Here is a 16,995-nt window from a genome sequence, read left to right as displayed (position 1 = left end):
ATATTACTGTCTACCCTCTATGGCACTCCCATTTTTCTAGACAATGTTCAGACATGACTGCCATTGGGATATTGAGGAATATGTATGCTTAATAATTTCTTCACACTGCTTGTGTTATAGTATACATGCATGTACCTTCATATGGGTGTGTCACTGTTGGTGAGGGTTGGGGGCAAAACAAATCATGAACTACTTATTCAATTTCCTGGAGCTCTTTTTAATAAACTAAGTAAATGTAGGCCAAAAATATGTGATTGTTCATTGATTCTTTAAACCATATTGATCAGAAATCAGTTACACCAGGACTTCTCTCTAGAAGCAGATTGGAGAATATGGTAAATTTGATACCTAGAGGTAATCAATGCCAGGCGCAGTGCCAAGTGCTTTTCTGTTCATCACTGCTGTGTATTCTCACTATTTCTGAAAAATCTTGACAACGAAATCCCTGTAAGATTGTAGTAAAATTGGATTAGTGTTGGTGAGGAATCAGTATCCCTCATACACACATCATAAGGGCTCCAAGAGTGCAGAAAGACCCTCTAGGTAACAAATAAAGGTTATCATTTTGCACTGTAAGTCAAACTAACTCTGGGCAGCACAGGGCAACTTACTTTCCCATAATCAAAGATCTTTTTTCTTATGGACAGAAAAAGGACAACAACTTCTGGATATAATGACCCCTCATTTATGTTTTGATGGTTAATGCAGAGGTTTATAATAAAGTACTTATTTTTAAGAACATCAATGGCTGAATATTTGAGGGTTTTCTACTCAGGGCTTTAGCAGACCCCCACAACTAGCAACTGCATGATGCAAATTCATCTTCCCAAGTTTTTAACTTCATTTCAAGTGCTTTTCCAAGTCTTTTTCATGTCATCTCCAAAGAAAAATATGAAGTAGGAAGGAAGGTGTAGAATCAATAGTGATACCCATTTTAAAGAAGAACAACAACAGTGATTTAACAGTTATATAAGCCAGCACAGTAAATAAAGGTAACAGAAACCAACAACCAAGATAAACAAGTCAACTTAGATCTGAAAGCAGGATGAGAGAGCTAGAAATTATGTCTTATACTCATTGATTGAAAGAAATAAAGAAGACAAGACTCTGGGGGAATGTGTTAGCAATTTGCAAATATCTGAAGGGTTATTGTAGGGAAGAAGGATTAGGATTGTTTGGCCCCAGAATTGGGATGAATGGATAGAAGGGAAAGGAAGGCAAATTTCAACTCAAAGCAGAAAGTCTTAACGATTGCAGCCATCTAGAGTGGAGCGAGCTGCCTTGGTGAGGGTGGGGGAAGGTGTTAAGTGAGTTCATCCTCACTGGAAGGCTTCAGGTGGAAGGTGAAGGTTTTAAAGGGCTGATTCCTGGTCAGGCATAGATTGGACTCTGAGGACTCTATCAACTTTATGAAAATAAAACAACAAAGAATTAGAATGATCTTACTCAGATAATACTAAGATCGCAAGTTGAGAGTGCATATGAACTAGTCTATAAATATTTGCTGAATTTGTCAGATGGGAAAAATGCTCAGAAAACTGGGAGCTGGTGCCTTGGAAACAATTAAAATTATGAACATCATCTTAGACTAGCAAAGTGTTGGCTTTTATATTATTTTATGAAGATAACTTCTATCCCCAAGGGAAGTTTTAATTAAGGAGTTATGAGAGAGAAATTCTTACTCATATGAATCCTGCCATTTCAGTCTATTATGTGCTCAGATCTTCATCAGAGCATTACATCTAACTGAGGCCACAATGTAGATGAAGAGTAGCGAATTCTGATAGTTCATGCAGGGAAAGCTGTGAAAATGATTAAAAAGTTTAAAAATAAAAAGCATAGAAAAGGTATGGTAAGGATAATAGTTTCCAGTTATAATACTTTAAAAATGATTTCTCAGATAATGACTTTTTCATCTCCAATAAAGACATCGTCACTATCATCTTCCTCCTCCTCATCCACCTCACATATCTGTATCATTTTTTAAAGTTTGTGAAGTGCTTCCCAAACAGTATCTCATGTGATCCTCCCAAAATAATATGAAGTGGTTGCTATTATTATGCCCATTTTTGTTTTAGGCAATTGGGGTTAAGTGACTTGCCCAAGGTCACACAGCTAGTAAGTGTTAAGTGCTTGGTCTGAGGTCGGATTTGAACTCAGGTCCTCCTGACTTCAAGGCTGGTGCTCTATCCACTGAGCCACCTAGCTGCCCCATTATGCCCGTTTTTTACAGATAAGGAAATGAAGGCTTAAAAAAGTTTAAGTGACTTGCTCAGGATTACACAGCTAGTACATGTGTAAGGCAAGATTCCAAGTCATGGGGGTTTAAACTTCATCTGAGTTCAATATCAAGAAGAGCTTATCAACAGACTGGATAAACGTAGACATGAAAAATGTTTTTCTAGGCAGAATGGCTACTCCTCAGTGTATTTAAACATAAGATGTATCTAGGACAATTCAGCTATTTAGACACAGGAAAGGACCAGATGAACTTTTAAGGTTGCTTCCTACCCTACCATTCTTCTGAAGAGTGCCCTGAGACTGATCCTTGGCTTCCACTCTTAGATTTTATCCAAAGCTCCTCAACAGATTAGGTCCCACAGAGAGCAAAGTATACCCATAAATATTTATGGATCATTCTTACCACAATCTTTGTCTAGAGTTCCGGATGTGCTACTTACAGCACAAAACTATGTTTTCTGTTTTATTAAAAAATAGAAAAAGGTAAAGAATTCTCTTCTTAGAGGACCATTTTTTTTCCTTGCACTGGGTAGATTCTCTCCCTCCCTATGATCATTATTTTCTCTTGGCTTCCTCAAGAATGAAGACTTCCAAATAGCATCACTGTCTGTGCATTCGTCTCTCCCTTCCCCATGATGTCATCATCAGTTGGCAAACTTCCCACAATTTATCGAGAGTCCCATGATGCAGCACAGACATTGCCTTCGAGCTGCTTCCTTTTTCCAGGGTGTGAAGACTGAAACCGGTTTAGTTGCTATGAAGAACTTGATTTTTAGGGAGTGGATTAAGGAAGATATTTTTTTTTCATTCTGATCCTGCTTCCTGCAGGGAAGATTAGAAAGTGAACTGTAACAGAATGCTGGCTCCCCCCCCCCCCCAAATGGATTGTGAAATTGGGAAGAGACATTCCAGACAGGGCACTGGAGGGTTCAAATGTAAATAGGAAATCTTAAGCATCTTTAAAGTCTACTGGAAACCAGTAGGAGTTGCTTTTGAAACTTACATGAGAGCATCAAGAAAGAAGAGGGTGTTGTGCTGTGATAAATGGTCAGTATCCTGGTTAGCTAATCCAGAGTAAGTAGCACTGGAGCTGGAGCAGATAATGGAAGATGATGCCTTTGGGCCAACGTAGGGGAAACTCTCAAGAAAGACCAAAAGAACTCTTAGAGAGAGAAGAGGGTTGGTGCTGAGCAAAGCCCAAGAGTGAAGGAACTGGGGAACATGATTGCGGAGAGCAGCATTTAAGATCCGAGATGGGAAATTCAGAGAGCTGTAGTCAAGAAGAGAGTCTCCTAGATTAACCTCTAAGAAAGAAGCTAAGCTGGAGGGGGAAATGTCAGACTATCTATTAAGTCTTCCTGGAAAGAGCAGAGCATGTCATTAGCCAGAAAAAAAGGAGAGTGAGACGCCAACAAAAGGCTGGACCCAAGGGGGATTAATATAGGCAGCTTCCAGAAAAGACCATTTTCTGTTCTTTTTCTTTTGAACTCTCAGCGGCAGTCACTAAGTGCTATAAAATAAGCTGGTGGAATAGCAAAGAAATCTAACTTAAGACTCCTGTATGTTTGGTGCTAAAAAGCACTCCTGCAATCTGTACGGGTATATCTCTCCCTCCCTAACCCCAATTATATTGTAAACTCCTTGAGGGCAGGGACTGTTTAATTTCACCTTTGAACTTCCATACTGAGAATCAGAAGGATATGATAAATAGAACACTGGACCTGGAGTCAGTCCTGGGTTTGAATCTTGCCTTCAGGCTCTTATTAACTAGGTGGCTCTGAACAAGCAACAGTTTCTCTGAGCTTCGGTTTCCTCATCAGTAAAAATGGGGAGATAATAGTTTCCATCTTACAGAATTGTCATGATGACCAAATGAGATAAAAAGTGCTATGCAAAGCTTGAGCAGCTAAGTGGTGCAGTGGATATAAGCATATATATATGTATATAGCCATATATATGTATACACATAAACATATTTATTGGTATATATTCCAGATCTGTGATTTCATTGCTATGAGAAAGTCTCGGTAAGGAAAGTTCTGCCAAGGTAGAGCAGCATCTGCTCTGTTCTCTGCCTTGTAGTGCTCAACACCTCCCTGGAGCATTGAATATTTAGGGAACTTGGCCAGCATCACACAGTCAAGGCTTGTCAGTTGTGTGACTTGAGTTCAAGTCTTCCTGACTACTCCAAGGCTAGCCCTCTATTCACTATGTTGTGCTTCTTCAATCTTATTAGTACCATAGGCCAAGGAATCTGCATTTTATTTTATAATAGGGAGCCACTGGTTTCCTCAGCAAGGACGTGTCATGGTCAGGAAGACGATTTTTGGCAGCTCTAAGAAGGGTGTTCTAGAGAGTGGAGATGCTAGAAACAAGGAGATAAGTTAGGGGGATATTAGAGGAGGGACTGGATGGATCCAGTGCCTATGAATCAAAAAGCCCTCTGGGCTTGCCCCTGCACATGCTGCCCAATGCTGGATAAATGCTTGAGACTGTCTGGATTATTTTAAATATTTGTAGTTGGCAAAGGAAAATGTTATCAGTCAGCACTGATTTGCTATTCCCATGTTTTGTGTGCAACCAGTCCTCTTTAGACAACGGATACGGAATGCGTTTGCTGGTGGGGTGTGGGGAGGGAGGGGAGGAGAAAGAATCTGGTTTCTTCTAGTTCCATTAGTCATTCTTTCCCAAAGGCACAAACGAGTCTAAATTTTCCCAGAGGACTTTTCAGCACTTCTCTAAAATGCTATCTTCTAAGGTTTCCCATCTGGGCTGCCTGGTCACTTGGGGCGAGAAAGTAACAGTCTCCTCTGATGACACATTTTATCAGGGCAAGAATCTCTCACTCCAGTGCTTTGGGGAGGGGCTCTGTCCAGCTTCTCATTTTCTTACTAAAATCATTCCAAATCTAGATTCAGATGGTCTTCTCTCTCTCCTCCCCCTGTCTATTTCACTCCAAATATCAGGTGGCATGAAGCACCAGTGTTATCTGTCTGTCTTCACCAGCAGCATGGATCTCACAACTCATAGCCAATAGCTACCAGCCCAGCCCAGTCTGATTGATCGGGCTACAGATTCCAAATCACGATTATTAGAGAAATCTGTGCTGACTAGCCCACCAACAAGGATCAGAAATCGGTCCCTGTGGAATGGAGGGGGTGGTGGGGAGTCAATCGGCTTGGTCTAGACAATTTCTAACAATACTCCAAAAGTCTTGGGTTCTGGGGCTGGAGCTTTGCATGAGACAATAGATTGAAATTCCTCACTGTCTGCTTTTCCCACCCCAGGCTTGATCTATTGGCACCCTCTGTGGTTAGTCCTTACATAAGAATTTGGAACTACAAACTCAAACTATTTCTTTTGAGTGGGCAGTGACGGAAAAAGAAAAAAGTATCTCTGCAAAGTCTATAGGAGATAACTCACATTTGCATAGCATGAAAATGCAACAAACACTACATTCAGTATGTGTTATTGTGTGCAGAATGCTGGACTAAGGCATGTGGAGAAGATGTAAAGTTTAATGTATGGTCCTTATCCTCTAGGAGATGACAGTATAGAAGGGAGGGAAAAACACCAACAGAGATAATGCTAACATACAACATATGATGAGCACATTAGGAAGAAATGAAACGTTCATGTGAAGTTTTGGAGATTCAAAGTAGGAGAATGAGAAGATGCATAGGAGAGGCTTCAACCCAAGTGGTGTGATGTTTGAATGAGAAGGAACTCACCAGGTGAAGAAAGAGAGGAAGGAGAGTATTCCAGGGACAGAGAATATATTGCCCAAGCAAAGGCATAGAGACATGAGAACACACTGTTTAGAAGAGGCAGAAAGCTGCCGAGTGTCTGAAGCATAATTCACATGGACAGGGGTAGTAAGCATTTATGAAATGTCACAGGACAGACATCCATGTTTGTGTTGCAAGATGAAGTACTGGAGTAAGTACTCCTATCAGTGAGGTCACAGATCCACCAAGGTGTCAAAGTGCACATCTTATTGCTAAATTACAAAATCCGTGATGGCAGAGATGATCTCTTGACCTTCATATCACCTTCAATGACCAGCACAGGGTCTCTTACACACAGTAGACCTTGAAAATGCTTGTTGAATCAAATGGGGTGTAGTCCTTGACACTACTTCATTTATAAAACAGGAATAATAATGATGTAATGAGACCTTATTTCCCCGCATCCTTTAAGCATAGGCTGTGTATCCTTCTGGGCAGAGTGGCTTAAGTAAAAGCAGACGGCAAAAGGATGGAATGGTATTCAAGTATTATTTATCCCTTGAAGTTCAACTGCATCTATAAAATGGCCACATTGGACACACCAGACAAATATATCTTCTTAAAACATTTGTAACTTCATTTGAGAGACAGAATTAGAACTTTGTGAAATGATCATAGTCTTCGTGATGAGCTCAATATTTTTTTTAAAAAAGAGGACTGCAGGGCAGGTGGGTGGCGCAGTGGATAGAGCACTGGCCCTGAAGTTAGGAGGATCCGAGTTCCAATCCGGCCACAGGCACATAACACTCACTAGCTGTGTGGCTCTGGGCAAGTCACTTAACCCCAAGTGCCCTCACCAAAAGAAAAAAAATGGGAGATATCCCCAAATAGCATGTGCTGACCCATGAGGTAGGAAGTTCTATTTTTCTGGAAGTATTCAAGCTCCTCCTTGGCCTATGGGAGACAAGAAACATAGAAGGCAACAATTTTAGGAAATGAGTGATATTCATCTTATTCCCAAACCAGATATGGGATCTTATTCCCAAACCAGTTTATTAGTTTAACCAGAAAGTAAACAGATGACAGAGATGCCAAAGGAGAAGAGTGCAAGCAGCTAAAAGCACATACAACCTGTCCATTAGGAACAAAAATGGTATTTAAAATATGGCATTAAATAAATGAGGCTATTTTATCCCACTGGGCATTTTCATCATCTTTAAAAATGAAAAATATAGGTTTTGTACAGTGTGGTATATAAATCTAATCTCTACATATACAGTACATACAAGCAAACACATTGTGCTCTGGGGACATTCAACCACACCTTCTTACATGTTATTTCTGTACTGACTGCCCGACAAACAGGCTAAGACTCCAGCGTCAATCCATCTCATAGGCTGGGCACACTGTGGGGCCCATGGTCACATCACCTGCCACTTTCTTCCCTCCTCTTGTCAAACTGAGGATGGGCATGCTAATGGGCATGAAGAAGTGCGAAGTTGGGCATCTTTACAGTGCAAAATTCACCATCCCTGGAAAAGTCTGAGCAAGATGGAAGGCATTCTCAATTTGATTTCTTTTTCTTGTCCATGTATTATGGCTCTCCAGACCTTTCCAGGACCTCAAGCTTGATTTATTATGGTTGTTCACAGAACATAAAAGAGACACCACTTTTCATAGTCGCATTACAGAGTTGGCACAGAGAAATCTATGTATATAAATTATATTTTATAATCTTGATTCACTTCATCTTTATTTTTAATTTTTGGAATGCGGATGAATATTCTGAGAAAAAAAATTTTTTTTTAAAAGGACAACATTCTGTAAATGCTTCTTACGCGTCAATATCAGACATATATGGCTTTTAGTTCAAACCCCTAAAATGACGTTCACCACACCTCAGACTCTGGAGGAAAATGATATAGTTGGCAATAAAAATCTCATTTCCAAGTGAGACAGAGTAATAGCAGCTATGGGGGTCCATATGCAACATTAACTTCTTTATCCTGTTTGGAGAATGTACCTTGTTAAGAAACATTTTAGTTGGCATGACCCCACAAGGCTGTCCCCCACCCTGCCCTGGGGAGGCTGTGGGTTAGGCACAGTGATGCTACAAAAGTTAATAATAAAGTAAAACTGGGCACTGCTCCAATTCACAGGCACCATCTTCAAAGGCAGCCAACGGGTCAAGCGATGCTCAGGAATCAATTCTTCACAGACTCCAAGCCACCAATCTAAGTCAGTCTCAAAAAAGAGTTCTACACCTGAGGAATAATTGCACAGAATAATGAGGAACAGCAATTCTGAAGGCAGAGGATCAGCATGATGTGCAGCTGTACATGCAAAAGGCATTTATCCAGAAAAGGCAATGACCAGTGGCATTCAAGCAAGGACAGAGTCCGCAGATGTAGGACGTCTTTTTCATTTCCTTGCCTGGCTGGTAAGTAACCAAAAACATGAGCGTTTGTGCAAAAACAATCATGACCCACTTTCTGAATGGTTTTAGGTGGGAAAAAACTAAAGTGAATATCCTGGTCCTGAATAGGTGCCCGAAAAAATAAAAATGTTGGTTGGAGAAATTTGATGATGATATCATAAAATGAGTTTTCTCTCCTCCCCCTCCAGAAAAGCAATTTGTTGAGCGAATGGATCAAGGTAGATCATAGATTTAGAGCTGGAAGGGACCTTAGAGATCATTGAGTCCAACCTCCTCATTTTACAGATGAGGAAACTGAGGCCCAGAGAAGGTAAGTGACTTGCCCAAGGTCACACAGGTAGTAAGTCGCAGAGCTGGGATTTAGACCCAGGTCCTCCAGCTTCAAAATCTAGCACTCTTTCCAATTAAGCTTCTTGCTTTATTGTTTGCTGGGGGGAAACCCAAGCTCCTTCCCTATTCCCCAGTCCAGGCTGACAGAATGTGGCATGTGCAGGCAGATGCTGTGGGACACCGGCTTATCCAGACCCTGTCCAAATCGGTCTTTCATGCAGCTGATGATGGCTCTTCTCGCCCTGCATTTGTTTGTTTCTGGTGGCACTTGATTTTGAGAGGTTTTTCTCCTCTTAGAAAAATAAAATTTGAAGTTCATGTTATAAGTAATACTGGCACAGAGGAAAATTCGTATTCCTAGAAATTGATTTCATTTAATTGGAAGGTGTAAGGCTATGTATGTTCTCAGTTCCTTCTTTTTTTTTCCCTATAAAAAATGACCATATTGTCCTAGGCCAATGTGCAAATTTTTTCCCATAGTCCAGAATATCCCATAAAGTTCCTTTCATATATATATATACACATTTTTATATATATATATATATATATATATAATATGTTTATGTTTATATACACACATACACAAAGACGCATATATATTTCTATATGTGAGTAACTCTGCATTCTAGTCACAAGTTGGTCAAGGAGGAACACTGTTCCTCCCTTTCATCCCTTTCATATCTAATTGATCTTGGTATTCCCCAAGGTGTCTTGCGCAGTGCCATACACTCAGCAGATGCTCAATAAATATTTGTTGAATAGATGAAGGCTCCCTAACACTGGATGGTAGTTGAAGTCCTTTTGCCAACTCCCTCGGTCCCGTTCCTGCTCTGGCAGACTGTAAACCACGCCTGCACCCCTTTCAGAGGGTGATTTTGCTGTGTCTGTTACTCCAGCACCCTCTCTTTGCAGTCCTGGGCAGGGTCAAGCTGGTTCGACTGCGCAGCTTCACCTGTTCATCCACGGTGGTTTTTTTCCGTAGGATGAAGTCGAAGTTCACTTGGCTGTTCATTGCATAAAAGACATTCGCAGTATCTGGAATGACTAATTCTGCAAAAGAGGAAAAAAAAAGACAGAAAGAAGTAAGTGTATATTTTAGGCTAGCACTGACCTCAGAGTTATTTTCAACCCTCAACTCTTAGGTCACCTCTATCCCTTCCACCCCCCAAATTCAATCAGTTGTCAAATCCCAGTGATGCTACCTCCAAGACATTCCTTTAATCCACCTCCTTCGCTCCATGGATGTCGCCACCTGGAGCCCTGCAACGGCCTCTCTGATTCATCTCCTTACTCCAAGTCCCTCCTCTTCCCAATCCATTCTCTACAGGTTACATGGGTGCCAAACTAAAGGACTGACCACGTCAAGCCCCTGCTCAGTGTTTCAACAGCTCTCTATTGCCTCTAGACAAAAATACAAACTCTTCAGCTGGGCACGTCAAGGCCTTCCTTCACATTCTTACTCCAGCCTACCTTTCTAAACTTATTTCACAATATTCCCCTTCATGCACAATCTGTCCCAGTCAAAATAAACTCGCCTTCCCCAAGCCAAGGATCCCAATCTCCTGCTCCCAAGCGTTTGTACAGACTGTCCCACATGTCCTTCCTCATCTCCTTCTATTAGGATTCTTAGCTTCCTTCAAGGCTCATCCCACCTACCAGAATCTGATCCTGCCCCCTATTATTAGTGTACTCTTCCTCCTTAAATTAGACTTTATTTTCCTATCTATTTAATGCTGTCTATTCCTATCCCATCTTCCAATAGAAGATAGGGGAGGGATTTCATTACTTCTGTGGCACCACTGCCTAGCAAAGAGCCCTGAACATAGAAATGCTTGTTGAACTGAATTGATTTGTGAAATATGCAAGGCCTGGGACATAACCTTTGTGCCACAGATTTGAACCAAACCAGAAATTAAAACCCAGAATGGATGGCACCAATTTGCATAATCCTGACTCGAACTCAATTATTCTCCAGACTGAATCATGAATTAGATGCTCCCTCAGGTCCCTTTCAGCTCTAGATCCTATGAACTAAACAAACTTGGACAGCATCAACGTTCCTTCCCCCCTCCCATTATCATCTAGATGAATAAAACTGAGGCTCAGAGGGGTAAAGTAACTTGTTAAACCCTAGACAACGGTAGAGTCAAGACTAGAACCTAGACCTTTTAACTTCCCCTGCACTGTCTTTCCTCTCAAAAGATGAGGAGTCCATAGGGAGAACAAAATAATTGTGTCAAAGCTATCAATCCATCCAAACCAGAACTGGATCCATATTTTCCAAAACTAACCAACATCCAAATATCCCATGAAATGAAGCGAAAGTGAACCACTATTTTCTTATTGTCTGACTCTTGCCTCACTCAATGCCCTGAACACCATTATGCAAAGATAATTAATCAAAGTCAGACCAAGCTCAACGACTCCAAGTCTTGACTTTGTAATATCTAATGATTTGTTCCAATTGCCTCTAGGAGCATAATGAAATTCTCATTGCAAAACTAATTTTCATGCACATTAATTTTAAAAGTGTATAGGACTTAGGGGTATGATTATCCCAAACAGGAAAAGCAGCAATAGGACATCACAACTGTAATCACGGTTCTGGATGGCACAGAATTGATTAATAATAGTGAGTGTGAAATCTAGGTTGCTTTGAGTAGTCTACTCTCCTACATTTGCTTTAAGGGAAAGAACCCTGGACTACAAGTCTGGGAATCTTAAGTTCTAGCCTCAGCTCTACTAATTAGTTGCAATACCTTGGGCAAATCACTTCACTTTTCTGATCTCAGTCTTCTCATCTGTACAATGGGAGTATAGTATAATAATAAAGTTTTAGGATCCCTTTACACTCTTAAAAATTACTGAGGACCCCTCCCACTAAGAGCTTTTGTATATGTGGGTTATATCTATCAATTTAATTTGATTAGAAGTTAAAACATATTAGTATTATTCTTAAAATTGTTTTCACCTCACAGACCCACTGAAGGGCCTTCAGGAGTCCCCAGAAAATACTTTAAGAATGCTTTCCTAGATGTTTCCTGAGAGCACTCTTACTTCTAATATGCTTGATTACGTATTTGTGGCACTGACTTCTATAGAAAAGGCTTCCCTACAGCTGTATTATACACTGGCTTTCACTTTCCAAAGCAAGTAAGTAATAAATTAAAAATTATTTGTTATAAGTAATGGTTCTCTGGCAGCTGGGAAGAAGAGATACAATGGAAATTGTAGGAGATATAAAAACAAAAGAACTCAACAAAAATCTTTAAAACACATACACACACATTCACACATAAAAGTCCTATTAGGTGGAGGAGAGGTCAGCTTCCAGAATTCTAAGGAACCCCAGAGGCCATCTCTGATGTGTAATACTCCAGAGAAGGGCTCCTTTGAGTAGGGAGCATCCCGATGCACTGAAGGATTACACTGAACATTCTTTCTTTGGGATGTAGAGGAATTGAAATTTGAAGTTCCAGTGTTAAGAGTAGGAGTTACTGGTACCCAAGGATCAATCACAAATGAAGATAAAGTTTTTCTCTGAAACCATGACAGGCAAAGAGAAAATTTCATTAGCAAACCTTCATTCAGTTTGCAGATAACTTTTCAGGAACACACTACTTAGGTAAAGAGAGTTCACCAGAAGAAGAAATAGGCCTTTGGGCAACTGAGGCAAGTTTGTAAAAAAACAGCTGGAACTCTGCTGCATGCATTATAATCCCCACCCCCAAAGTTCTTGAGAAAAGCCTTTTTTTAAAAGCTATTTTTTTTCCCAATCTCATGAAAGATGCCACCCTCTTTCCTACTGTGTTCCAGAGCAGGCCTAATATGAAATATATACATAAGAAAACTACAATCTATTTAATTTACCACATCTACTCCCTGTATCCCAAACCTGAAGAAAAGTGGAGAACAGCAGAAAATGTGGCCCTCAGTCCTGGCTCAGCCATTGCCAAGGTCAGTGGGACTGCCTAACGCCTCTAAGCCTCACTTTCCATAAAGCAAAGTCTTGATGGTCTCCAAGGTCCCTTCCAATGCTAACATTTTGTGCACCTGAGATCCTGTGCCTGGAGATGCCTGGAGCAATTTCACCTCACCTTTGTCCTCTGAGATGACCTGGACAAGCTCATAGTCCTCTGCTGGGTCTGAATCGAGGTTGTGTTTCAGCATGGCTCTCTGGATAACAGCTGGAGTTTTATCCTGACTTGTCAACTGGAAAGAAAACAGATTTGAAAAAAACATTAAGTTCCATGTTTCATGAAAGCTTTGCCCCTTATGGCCCATCAACATGGTATTCCAAGACCTAACAAACTCGGCATGTCAATGAGTCACTCAAAAAACACTTATTAAGTGCCTACTATGTGCCAGGCATTATGCCAAGTGTTGAAAAGATGTATGCTGCTGCTTTGATTTTCTGTGAGGGCAATGGCCTCTGAAACTACTCTGGGATTCCCCTTCTCCCTTTACTTAGAACCTACACAGAACACATTACTGGTATGGTGGACGAGGGGAGCGAGGGAAGAATGTTCATACTGGAAAAAGTTTTTGACAGCCATTGCTGACAGAGGACGAAGAATCAGAGGATCTGGATCCTGGCCTGGGCACTACCGTGTACAGACCATATGACCTTCTGCAAGACACCAAGCCTCAATTTTCTCCCCTGTAAAATGTGGATAACAACACCAGCACTCTCTACTTTGCTGGGTTATTCTCAGGCTCAAACACCATACAAATATGAGGTACACCCAATAACAACAACAATAGTTAGTATTTACGTTACACCTACTATATGCCAGACACTTTGTTAAATGCTACATAAAAATGATCGCATTTGATCCTCACAATAACCTCGACAGATAGTTATTATTATCCCCTTTTACCGTTGAGAAAACTGGGCAAAACAGGTTAAGTGACTTGCCCAAGGTCACACAGTAAGAGACTGAGCCTGGATCTGAACTCATGACTTCCTGATACCAGGCACAGAGCTCTAAACACCGTACAACCCTGCTGCCTAGTAGTGATTACACTAGCATCACCACGCTTCATATTCAAACACGCTACCACTGACGGTGAGCAGTATCTGCGTACACAGCAGTGACCAAGATGACTAAGAAACTACTTCATGGACCTTTGACATAGCAGAAACTCTCCATGGTTTGTGGCAGGGACCACTTTGTGCAGAGTGTCATTGCACTGGAAGGGAAGGATGGCTTGAAAGTCCGAGGGGATTGGTTCTCAAGATCCTATTTTGTCCTCTCACCAAGAAGACTGCTCGTGGAGCAGAGGTATTCTGCCTCTGAAAGGACCTGCTCACTGACCTGTGAATCTGGAAAATGCCAGTATGTGGATCCTTGCCTGGGAGCATGGCTGCTGCTACAAAGACTATTACCTACGTGTGGAATATCAGAGATAAGAAGGGTAAGGCGGACTTCCCAGAGTCTCCGAGAGTTGAGCAACTGAACCAAGGAGCCTGCTCTAGAATCCCGGCTCTCCCGGCTCTCCCTCCGCACCGCTCGCTCTCCCATAAGCACTCTGATCCACACGGTAATGCTGTAGAGCCACAATATTTAATACTGTCTTCCCGAGTTTGGGACATTTTGGATGCAACAAAGGAGACCGTTTTCAACAGAGGGAACGATAAATCCCATCTATCCCATCTGTTCTGGAGTAACAGCCATTGGAGTGTTCACTTCCTGCTACTTACAAGCAAGTCACTTGTCCAGGTCCGCAGCAAGCGGTTTTATTTTTGTTTGCTGCTTTCTGTTCAGGGGCATCAATGAATCTGAAGACACCAGCACAACAGGAAACACATTTTTCCTGAACATTAAAGGTTTCTCAGCTTCACTCCAATCCTATGATATGCCTGATGAAGCGACTGATTCTGAGCAAAGTTCTGAAGCTCAATTTATTAAAATCAGCCTCTTGAAAGCAAATAGCAATGACCTTGCTTATCTTCCTGTCCCTGAGACATCTGGGCTATGAATGCGCAAGGGGAAAACAGGTGCACGTCCTAAGGCTGAAAAAGGAAGATCTGTTTCCTGTCAGCCTGAATGAAATGCTCCCACAAATGGAGCAGTCAATCTTAGCTACCTGCACACAGCCAGGCATGACAGGCATGAAAGGCGTTCTGTGAAGGATTACTGTGAGCTGCTGATGGATTTAGTCGGCCAAATGCAAATTTCTTATCTAAGGATAAGCCCAAGAGATCTGCACTTTCTTTACTGAAGAATCTATAACCTCTAACTTCCCCTGACATGTACAATATCAGGGTAAGGGGGGAGGGAACTTTCTCCTGGCAGTTATTCTTTTGTACAGCAACTTATAAAAGCAATCCCAACTTATTAATGGGCTATGTGTCCCAAATCTGTTTTTAAATGCTTTTCTTTAGAAGCTGGAATGCATTTTTTCCTAGAAAAATGCTATACAAAGTGGATAGGTTCTCGGGCCAGCCTAGGAAGACCCTACTTAACTCCTAATATACTGCACATACACACACACACACACACACACACACACACACACACACACACACATCTGTATACATATGTGTGTATGTGTATGTATGAGTGTGTGTGTGTATATATATATATATATATATATATATGTCTATATCTGTGTATAATTGTACTAATAGCATGTAACAGTGAATCTAACCACCATGTGAAACAGGGTTTCAGGGGTGAAGGGGTGGAAAAATGTATTCAGAGTTCCATAGAGCCAAGGAATGAATGTTATATCCTCCCTTCCTTCGGCAATGGGATGGGAGGAGGAGAGAAGGTGCCTCTCCTCCATTTTTCTTTTCTTTTTTTTCTTTTTTTTGCAAGGCAATTGGGGTTAAGTGGCTTGCCCAGGGTCACATAGCAAGTGAATATCATGTGTCTGAAGCCGAATTTGAACTCAGGTCCTCCCTGACTCCAGGCCCTCCACCTTTCTTCCAGCTGCCTAGAAGTTTCAAGACATTGGAGGTGGCTCCTATGGTCTGAGGTAGAGAGTCTGGGGTGAGGATGTGGACTGGCGCTCTGATTGGTTACAGATAAGGAACCAAGTTGGGGTAGAGCTCTGGAGGACACTTTATTGCCTCTGAGCTCTCTATCAGCCTCTTTCTTTTCTTTCTAAGGCTCAAGAAATTAACCTGTCCCTTGCCTTCCACAACAACCTCGTGTTGCTTCTAACCAGAGATTGTCTCCTTCCCTACTCACTTTAGAACAGAGTTAAATCTCAGTAGGTACTATTATTATCCCCATTTTTGAGTTAAGGAAACAGAGGCAGAGTTTAAATGGCCTGGCCAGGGTTACAGAGCTAGTAAATGTTGGAGGCTGGACTTGAACTTATTTCCTCCCGCCTTGAAGCCTAGCATGCTAGCCAGCTAGCTGTCACTATTAGAATACCACTCCTTAAGTACAAGGGGTCTTTGTATCCCCAATACTTCCCTGCCACATAGTAGGCAGGTACTTAGAATTGCTTTTTGATCAACTAATGGATTTTGCACAAAGTACTAAAGTCACTTTTATGCAATTAGCTTTTGGAATAAAATCAGGTTCAGACTATCTGGGAGTTTTGTCAGAGGGCCAACCTAGGGCAAAACCAGCCTTCCAATCCCTCAGGCTCCTACCCTAGAAGATAGCCTCAGCTCCTCGCTATCTCTCATCCCCCATATCCAGTCTGCTGCCAAGGCCTGTGGATTTTACCTTTGCAACACCTCTTGAACACATCCCCTTCTCTCCTCTGATACAACCATCACCCAAGTATAAGCCCTTATCATCTCACTCTTGGACTATAGAAACAGCCTCCTGGTGGGTCTGCCTGCCTCAAGTTCCTCCCTTATCCAATCCACCTTCCATTTAGCCACCAAACGGATTTCCCTAAAGTGAAGATTTGACCATATCACCCTCCTACTCAATAAGCTCCAGCAGCTCCCTATTGCCTCCAGGATAAAATACAAGATCCTCTGTTTGGCATTCAAAGTCCTTCATAACCTATCCCCCTCATATCTTTCCAGCCTTCCATGAGGTATTCTTCAATGCACTCACTTTGTCCTCTTTGCTGTTCCATGAACCAGACACTCCCATCATCAGGCATTCTCTGGCTGTCCTCTATAACTAGAAGGCTCTCCCTCCTCGTCTCCATCTATTGGCTTCCCTGTCTTCCTTTAAGTCCCAACGAAAATCCCATCTTCTAGATCTGGAATCTAGAGGAAGCCTTTTCTGACCCCTCTTAATTCTAGTCCCTTCCCTCTGTTGGTTATTTCCTATTTATCCT

General features: G+C 41.6%; 1 protein-coding gene across 5 annotated transcripts in view; it reads right to left on the bottom strand.

Moving 5' to 3' along the window:
• Positions 1–6,980: 6,980 nt before the first annotated feature.
• The window catches only part of RGL1 (ral guanine nucleotide dissociation stimulator like 1), a 211,609-nt gene continuing 201,594 nt past the window's right edge, over positions 6,981–16,995 (bottom strand). For 4 of the 5 annotated variants that reach the window (XM_027868474.1, XM_027868472.1, XM_027868471.1 and 1 more), the window contains 2 exons: positions 12,834–12,948; positions 6,981–9,786 (listed from right to left, as the gene is read on the bottom strand). In XM_027868474.1, the coding sequence (XP_027724275.1) occupies positions 9,599–9,786; positions 12,834–12,948 (303 nt within the window). In that variant the 3' untranslated portion in view covers positions 6,981–9,598. Of the gene's footprint in view, positions 9,787–12,833; positions 12,949–16,995 lie in introns of those variants that run through there. The other variant, XR_003569639.1, reaches the window with a different exon arrangement.

The sequence above is a fragment of the Vombatus ursinus genome, unplaced genomic scaffold (assembly GCF_900497805.2).
Source record: "Vombatus ursinus unplaced genomic scaffold, bare-nosed wombat genome assembly UNPS02014789.1, whole genome shotgun sequence".
Taxonomy (NCBI): domain Eukaryota; kingdom Metazoa; phylum Chordata; class Mammalia; order Diprotodontia; family Vombatidae; genus Vombatus; species Vombatus ursinus.
Note: the sequence above shows the minus strand (reverse complement) of the source record. Positions and strands in the feature narration are given on the sequence as shown.